Source organism: Macrosteles quadrilineatus, unplaced genomic scaffold, assembly GCF_028750875.1.
Source record: "Macrosteles quadrilineatus isolate MER2022 unplaced genomic scaffold, UCM_ALF_1.0 Scaffold_6__1_contigs__length_79288215, whole genome shotgun sequence".
Lineage (NCBI taxonomy): Eukaryota > Metazoa > Arthropoda > Insecta > Hemiptera > Cicadellidae > Macrosteles > Macrosteles quadrilineatus.
In genome coordinates, this window is record NW_026542599.1 from 31,134,486 (window position 1) to 31,143,494 (window position 9,009).

The 9,009-nt window shown below is 36.3% G+C and overlaps 1 protein-coding gene across 4 annotated transcripts in view; it reads right to left on the minus strand.

The window, feature by feature from the left end:
- The window catches only part of LOC128996287 (serrate RNA effector molecule homolog), a 40,636-nt gene extending 32,076 nt beyond the window's left edge, over nt 1-8,560 (minus strand). For all 4 annotated transcript variants that reach the window (XM_054421501.1, XM_054421500.1, XM_054421503.1 and 1 more), the window contains exons 1-2: nt 8,352-8,560; nt 4,367-4,496 (exon numbers count right to left, since the gene is read on the minus strand). In XM_054421501.1, coding sequence (XP_054277476.1) covers nt 4,367-4,494 — 128 coding nt within the window. In that variant the 5' untranslated portion in view covers nt 4,495-4,496; nt 8,352-8,560. The remainder of the gene's footprint in view (nt 1-4,366; nt 4,497-8,351) is intronic.
- Between the last annotated feature and the right edge of the window lie 449 nt (nt 8,561-9,009).

The window sequence follows — 9,009 nt, forward strand, 5'->3', positions numbered from 1 at the left end:
TGCACCACCAATGCTATTGTATGCATACGAACGTATCCCGGTACAGGTAGGGATGGCTGTTCCAGATGGGTGGGCATTAGGCAAAAGTGAGGCAGGATGGATGACATGTGAGTCATTTTTTGAGTACATGGCAAACACCTTTGAGCCATACCTGACCGCCAACAACGTACCGCGACCAGTGATCATGTTCTTGGACGGTCATGTATCACATATGTCCCTAGAGTTAAGCGAATTTTGTACATCCAAAGAAATTGAGCTCGTGGCCCTTTTGCCTAATGCCACACACATCTTGCAGCCATTAGATGTTGCTGTTTTCCACCCGTTAAAAACGGCGTGGAAAAAAGCTGTTGGCGAGTGGCGGTTTCAAAATTCATCACAGAAAGTGAGAAAAGAAGATTTCCCGGCCATTCTGCAAACCGTCATCAATTCCACCTTAAAGCCGGAAACCATTAAACACGGGTTTAAAACTTGCGGCTTGCTAAGTTTGAGTGTCCAAGACATTGACTTGACTAAAATAGTTGGGAACTTGGCCCAAAAGCAAAAACCACAATCGGTTGTAAAATCAAATGACGATGTGGAAAAGATAAATACCGCGTTGGTGTATCTCGAGAAGAAGATAGGGAGTGAGAGAATGAAGGTTTTTAGGCGAGGTGGGCCTGTTAAAAGGCGTGATGAATCTCTATTTGAGATATGGAGAGGTATTAGAGAAGATTTGAAAATTGCAGCCAACGATCTTCCAATCAATCAAGACACTACAATTGATCACGTTGAAGACCCCGACGCCACAATCGGTCCCAATGATGAACACGACGCCACCATTTTGCCTGAAGAAGCAGACGCCCCTAACGTTCTCACACCAGCTGTGGAGGCAGATTTCAACTTTGACATGACTCTGGATGACTTAAACGAGACCATTGTGCTGAATGAGGAGCTATTTGAAGACTTGGGCCTCGGTCAAAACATGGTTGTTGAGTTGGATTTGCCAGTTACTGTTATTTCTAACCCGATTTTACAAGATATAAAAAACTCATCATTGGCTTGTCAACCAACCCCCTCCGAGCTTTCGACACCATCTACCTCACAGGCTGCCAGAAGTCAAACGCCCCCGCCATCTACCTCACAGGCTGTTAGAAGTCAAACGCCCCCGCCATCTACCTCACAGGCTGTTAGAAGTCAAACGCCCCCGCCATCTACTTCTACTCAGGACGTTAAAGACATCATTCCATCGCCTTTCAAGGACTGTGTTTTTTGGCCTGGTCCAAAAAAAGACTCTGGCAAAAAGAAGAAAAGAAACAGCGTAAAAATGCCTACAGTCATGACATCTGAAAGCTGGAAGGTGTATCACAGAAGCCTAGCAGAACAAAAAGCAAAAAAAGCTAAAGATTTAGAAGAAAGAAGAGAAAGAAGGCGAAATCTACAAGCCATGAAAGAACAGACCGTGAAACTGAAGAAAGAAAAGACGAGCAAGAAGAAACAAGAAAGAGAAGAAGCTTCATCTGAGCTCGACGAGAATGACTACCCTCAACCACCAGTTAATGAATTTGACTTTGACAAACTTTCAAGTGCAGAAAGGCCCAACACAAAGGATATTGGTGTAGGACATTGGGTCGTAGTACCATATCCAACTGCTAAACCCGATCAAGACAAAAAATATATTGGTCAAGTGCTACGTGTTCTTCAAGACAACACGGCTGAAATTAAATATCTCGCCCGAAGAGGAGAAAAATTTATTTGGCCTGAAGTGGATGACGTTGACGAAGTCCCTTTTGTAGAAATAACAAACATTTTGAAAGAACCACTATTTGACAGACGAGGGTACCTTACTTTTAGTTCGTAAGTAAACGAACAGTGAATCAACTGAACAAGGTATTTTGTACATATAGGTAGTTAATGTTGAGTAGGTTAAGTTAAAACATTTTGAAATCGTAAAATTGCATTTTCTTCTTTGTTTTGCTGTAGGCCTATGTTTAAATTTCTTTGCCTGAATGTTGTTGTAGAGCCTTTTTGTACATAAGTTGCTACAGATATTGTAAATTTTGATTAGTCATAGTTAAACCCATTTAAATTTGTAAAAGTGTATTTTATTCTTTGTTGTAGGTTTTAATCCTTATTTGCTTGTATTTGTATTTGTTTGTGTTGTTTGACTGTTGATGGGTTTTTGTACATAATTTGTACCACAGACTTTGAAATGTTGAGTAGCCTAAGATAAACCACGGCCGCCTTTGTAGTTAAAGGCGGCCGTGGATAAACCCATTTGAATCTGTAAAAATGTATTTTCTTATTTGTTGTGCTGTAGGTTGTAATTAATATTTGCTTGTAATATTGTTGTAAAGTCTTTTGTACATAAGTTACTACGTACATTGTGAATTTTGATTAGTCTAAGTTTAACCCATTTTAATCTGTAAAAATGCATTTTCTTCTCTTCTTTGTTGGTGGTTTTATTCATATGTTCATGTCGTGTGATTTTATAGAATAAACAATGATTTTATGCAATATAATGCAATTGATTACTTTCCACATCTTATTATATAAGCTAACATGTAATTGAGTATAACTCGGAAACTAAGCAAACACTACTCTAGGTGGTCATGGCGAAGCTATCGTCATCGGCTGCTAAGCTGTATGTCGGTGCTAAGCAGTGTGTTTATTTTCGTCAGATGTCAATGTTTTTACTACTGATCACGATTGTTATTGTTAAAAATACCCTAACTTACTTTTGCTAAAGGTAAAAAGACATTTTGATACGACTTTGAGCATTTGTTTTCAGCAAAAATACTAAGTGACTTTTGTTTAGCAAGATCGTCAAACATAACCTGTTGGCTAAGGATAATTTTTTAGGGTGGTGAATGACAAAATATTAAGATACGAGTGGTAATTCAGGAAATTGAAAACACAAGGAATCTTTAAAAATACATTTATTACAAATACAAAGTTACCTTGTAGTTTAAATCCCTCTTATAAACATACTGTCGGTAATTAGGACATGAGATGTCGGAATAATTTTCATTGTTGTCGGTATTTTTTGTAAAGTTGCATATTTGCTACCCAACATTTAAATGCTTATAAGTAGTTAAAACTAGGGTTTTTATTTCATATTTTGATGTTTTTTCATTGTTAATATTATGGCAAATTGATTTATTCCATTAAAAACAGGTTTTACATAACCTTAATATTTTTTATGACCTAAGACAGCTTATTTCTGGTCTTAGGGTGTTGGTATTTGGGGCACTTACCTTAAGTAAAAAGAAGTTTTTTCATTTCCAAATTCATGATTCAATTAACATTAACAAAACCACATGAAGAATAATTAATAATGAAGTTAAAAAAAAAAAAATAAATAAAATAAAAAAAAATAACACTTTAGTCTTTGACTGAATGATGAACTAATTGAAAATCCTATTTATGTTGCAAACATGTTTGATACTTACTTTATAGATGTTGTAGATAGCATAAGTGCTACACAACCTTTAGATAAAAAAATAATTTATAAATAAAAATACTTTTTATAAATGTCATGTTTTTAAACGCACTAAAAAGTTGAAAATAATTTTAAAATATGTGGAGAGGATAAATACTTGTAAGATTTGAAACAAAAGACGTGGGGCGCAAGCAGTAGATAATAATAGTTCAATAGGTGAAGATGTTTGTAAATTAGCATGCGCCACAAGTTTTTCGTTTTAAATCTTAGACTCATTATCTTCTTCATTAGACCATCTCATTGGCTGATTACCGATAGAGTGTGTGGCTTATAGGTTATAGTTGTTTCTCAGAAGTCATCCCTACCGGTCATTGCCTAGCTCACATCAGCTGGGAAAGGATTTTGAAAATCGATGCTCATGCTACTGTTCAACTCTGTTCACACCAACTGAGTCGACTAAGTGTAATGTGAACAGAGTGTCTGCGTAGATGATCACCGTGGAAACAGGGTTAATCCCCTTTCTTACAATATATGTCACTACAATTATGTTCATAAATCTTAAGAAAAAGAGGTGTTAATATACCTAATCAACTTTAAACATCATATAGAAGTGGAAAAACGTCAAAATGTACAGTAAATTTTTTAACCCCAACAAAATTACTGATCGGGTAGTGAGTAGGGCTTCGCCCTGCAGTCGTCTCTGGCGATGGTTAAAATTACACAGGTAAGTTACAACATTAACAGTAACTTACATTTTTAAAAGGTAGGCCTACCTTACTGCAAGTACAGTATATAAAGCCTTTCCAAATTCTATTTTTATTTCATTGTCTTTTTAGAATATTTTGCATGCTGAATCTGAAAATACCATTTGAATTTGTCGGAGACAGCCTTGTGTACCTGAAAACTGAAATTAAAGTTTACAAATCCATAAGGAAATTAGGAGCCTACCTCTCTATCCAGTCATCTCTTCTTCTATCTTCTCTTCTTCCTTCTCCACTTCTGTAAGATTCTGTTCTTTCACCACGAAATTTGTCACGACGTTTTCTATCTCCATACTCGTCATCGCTGTCACCCATTTCTGAACACAAAAATATAGGTTTAAGTTAATTGTGAGCTCAACTGTCGCTAGACTTCAGAGGCTATGAGTGAGTTGCGCAACAGTCCCCCTACAGTAGGGCCTAACCTAAATTAGCCTTAGCAGTGGCCAATGTTAGAAGTGTGAAATTGCCAACCCATTTGACGATTTTGCAGACCTTTGTTTGAAAATTCATAAAAATTCAACCGTAGAAGTAAACCTAGCCAACCTCATATTTCTTTTGTTCAGAAATAACAGGAGATTCTAGAAATATAGGTAGGCTAGTAATATAACAATGATTTATAGTTCGGCCGCTTAGAAAACGACCTGCGCGCTAATGCTAAACCAATGCTGGAGGAGGTCGTTTTCTAAGCGGCCGACCTATAGTAAGTCTTTTTTCTTCAGTAGGCTAAAGTGAGAGAATAAAAAGAATTTTTAAGTAAAGAATAGGCTACTTAAAAATACATTTTAAGTAGTCCGGGTAAAATTTTTTCTACAGATTTTTTATGGTGGAAATTCATACATTTTAAATGTAGACAATCTAACTTAATTCCCTACATAGAAATATATAACAAGTTAGGAAAATATTTTGTTTCGTAAGTTTTTTGGGCATATAATAAAAAACGGAGAACCGAAAAAAAAAAAATTGAAAACCGTGTACAGCGTTAGTTTGTTAAAAAAAATTTATCATAAACTTAATATATGTAAGTTACTAATAAGTTAATGATATTTACATATTTGAAAAACTAAAAATCAATACCACAATGAAAATAAACTCAATGGCTATCCAGTGGTACCACCCGCAACATCCCAATACCAAAAATTAACCTGAGCAGGGTAAGTTAATGCCAAACAAGTTGTGTGTGTGTTTTTAAATTTCCCGAGTGTTGACTGCAGGAATGGCGTAGTCACCAAAATGTCATTGTAATTACCGTACCTATAACCGTTATGACATTGTTATACAGCTTGTAACAGTTAATTGATGTTTAACTTAATCAAATGAATGTTCAGAATGTGATCTTTCGTATCCTGGTAGGTTAATAGGCCTAAGTGTTCACTTCTGAGTTGATTCAGTTATTAACTTAGGCCTAGTGGATTTTTAGATACTTTCCTGTTAAAGGGAACATTCATTATTATCGATGATTTTTTTTGGATATATTGATATTTTATTTTTTTATTCAATAGCTTAACTTACCATAGGCTACCTATATTGATATTAACAGTTTGAAACTTATCAGCTGACAACTAGGGTAGGGCCTACGATAATGTTCAGTATCGACAAACAATAAAAAAATATTATATTGAAATGAAACTGTTCTAAACCAACCAAACTTGCTGTAACATTTCAAAATCCCGTTTGATAGACTGTGCCTTTTCTGTTATCAAACGGAATTTCGAAACGGTAACTTAGCCTACAGCAATTTTGGTTAGTTTATGTTCTAGGTTAGGCTAATTTAAAATAGTTCCATTTCTAAATTATATATAGGACTATAGGCTATTATTTTTGCATAAACATGATTAAGTTACCTAGTTCTCAATCCCATTCTCTTATACGACCTTCAGTAACTCAGTAACTCGGTTATTGAACCAAGTATAACTTAGACATTTTTGCTTTCTCTGTATTTCTGTAATTCTTTTGAATAAATTAAAACAGATGGAATATGGATCATAAAGGAAAAAAAATGCCGATAGCCTATATAGGTATCGATTAACCCTCCAAGTAGTGTCTCTAGTTTTGGTCTTAATGTTCGCCCATTTATTGCGCAATCGCAGGGTTTTATTAAAATGTATTTTAGAAACCTTAAAAACAATGTAAAGTATACTATATAATTTTGTTTGGAAAATTATGGGCTTCAATGTAGGCTAACATATAAAACATTACAAAAAAAAATGTTCCAACAATTTTTGTGTGGTTAACATTTCTCAAAAAGGTACCTACTTGAGTATTAAACGGAGGCCACATTTTGTCAGCGCGCTGCGGCGGTTATGTTAGGTTGGGTTATCATAATAGAAAGTATAACTCGTCTGGTATCGTTCGATTCATAACGAAGCGAGGAAATTCCTACACACATAATATTTACGATAACCCAACCTAACATAACCGCCGCAGCGCGCTGACAAAATGTGGCCTCCGTTTAATACTCAAGTAGGCCTACCCTCAAAAATTATAAAATGAATGAAAAAAATTTATGTTTGCGATCAATTGTTATAATTTATAGGTCTTCAAATATTTTTAAATAGCCACTTTGTTCAGAATTTTATGAGGATTCCAAAAATATAATATTAACCCTTAGAGTGCCAGGCGAGAAATAAAAGTAACGCTCAAAAAATGCCGATGATTTTTCCCGAAGTCGCGCTAAAAATGCCGAGCGCGATCTGGCGATTTTTAGGTTAAAATTTCGTAAAAATCGAATTTTCGATATTTCGACCAACGAAAATCGATGTATCGCATCTAGTAACTTTCGACTCAATGTTAATATATGGGTTAAAAGAATCCGAGTATCCATTCGGTTGTTATGACAACTGTTCGATCATTACGAAAAGTCCGGTCAGCCGGACGTTGGCACTTTTGGCTCGTTTTAAAAACGTCCGGTCGGCCGGACGTCGGCACTTTTGGCTCGTTTTAAAAACGTCCGGTTCCCCGGACGTTGGCACTCAAAGGGATATAAGGAAGTAGGCAAATAAATAAGTTATGGGCAAAAAACAGATTTCGGTACAAAGCGTTTAGCTAAGAATGCATAGCCCAACCAGCTTGGAATCTGGCTGATAATTTACATCAATATCACTATCTACTTCTTCAGGATCATCAACCAGCCCTTCAAAATCACTTAAATCTTCTTATAATGCACCACGTATATCACTACTTTTGATTATTAACACTAAAAAACAATGATAAACGTAATAAAACACATCAGTCATCAGTGCGAGGTTAACCAAGCTGTTTCAAATACGCACGTCAGCTGTCTGCTACAATATTTTCGGAACTAAAATGAAAAGCGTATAGAAACAGACATCAGGAGAGAGCTCTGAATCTTCTGAAAAAAAAAACTAGGCTATACCTAACTCGATCCAGTTCAATCTGATTCAGTCAGTCCCAGAGCCGTCGCCGTAAACAGTGTTTGTGAGTCGCAAAAGAGACACATAACACTACAGCGGATGTGTTAGCCTATGAGTCGCTTTTACGACACATAACACTCGGAGGGTTAAGAAATGGGTACAGTTTTTTAACTGGGCTATGCTAATAGGCCTATTGATTAAAACTATCAAATTGAAAATATTGATAAATAATCGATATTGGTTTTTAAATATTTTTAAGTATAAAATAAAACTATCATAACCTAACCTAACCAACCAAACTTGCTGATGGTGAAAAATTGCATGAAGGTTTACTAATCAAACCGATAGTTTCAATCAATATTAGCATAGCCCAGTTAAGAAACTGTACCCAACACATTACAATTGTTGCCCATTATAGGCACAACTGCTAGGCCTAGGGTTAAGTTAGGCTAGATGTTAATTGGGCAACTGTTGCAAGACACAAAGTCGCCTGGCCTTACACAACCTTTTTTACTAAATTCTTTACAATTTTACTAACACATTAGTTTAGGCCTACATATACTAGCCTATTAGACCTATAACTTAGCCTAGGAATGTTGAGAAAGTAGGTCAAGCTAGGCTGGGCAAATCTGAAGATGAACCTAGGCTTGGCCGGTTTACTCAATTCTTAAAAAGCAAAATCTCTTGTTTATAAGGTTTTTATATACATTATGAATAAACTAAATGTCTAACGTTTTAATTTATCTTATGTTGGAATAAACTTAGCTAGAAAATCATAATCCCGTAAGTGCCTAAGCTTACCTGCAAATTTAGGGATGTGGACGATACACTTGTGATAGTATTCCTAGATGAGAAAATAATGCACTAACTTAGAACAAAATGGTATGCCGTAAACCAGGTGTCCTTTTAAATTGTTTAACTAGTTTTAATGAAGATTTAACATAAAATTTCAACTTTTAAGCTTTCACTAGCGATAACTTAGTGAAGAACATCGAGGCATCAGAACAGAAATCGAGTTTCGATTGGAGGAGGAGGAGGGGGGAGGAGGCGTCAGGTTCAGTGGTCGGAGTGGTTCAGAGATTTGAAATGGACTGGAGTCAGTGGAGTTTGGAGTCGGATTGGAGGATGGAATGGAATGGAAATCGGACTCAGACACGGAATGGCGCCGGCGTGGCGATCACGGCCGCCTTTAAAGGCGGCCGTGGTGGCGATCATCGATGGTGGCGATTCAAGGAAATGACAACAATGGCGACAGGGCAGGGGTGGACCACCGATGAGACGGTCGACCCTAGTCACGGCCACCTTTAAAGGCGGCCGTGCCCTAGTTCAAGCATAGATTAAACAAACATACCCTCTTATTTAGTTAGTAAATGGTTTGAGCTAACAAACTAGTACACAGTTTGATTTATTTATAAGCGGTTGCACCATTTTTACGAGAAAAATACAATGTCTTACAGAA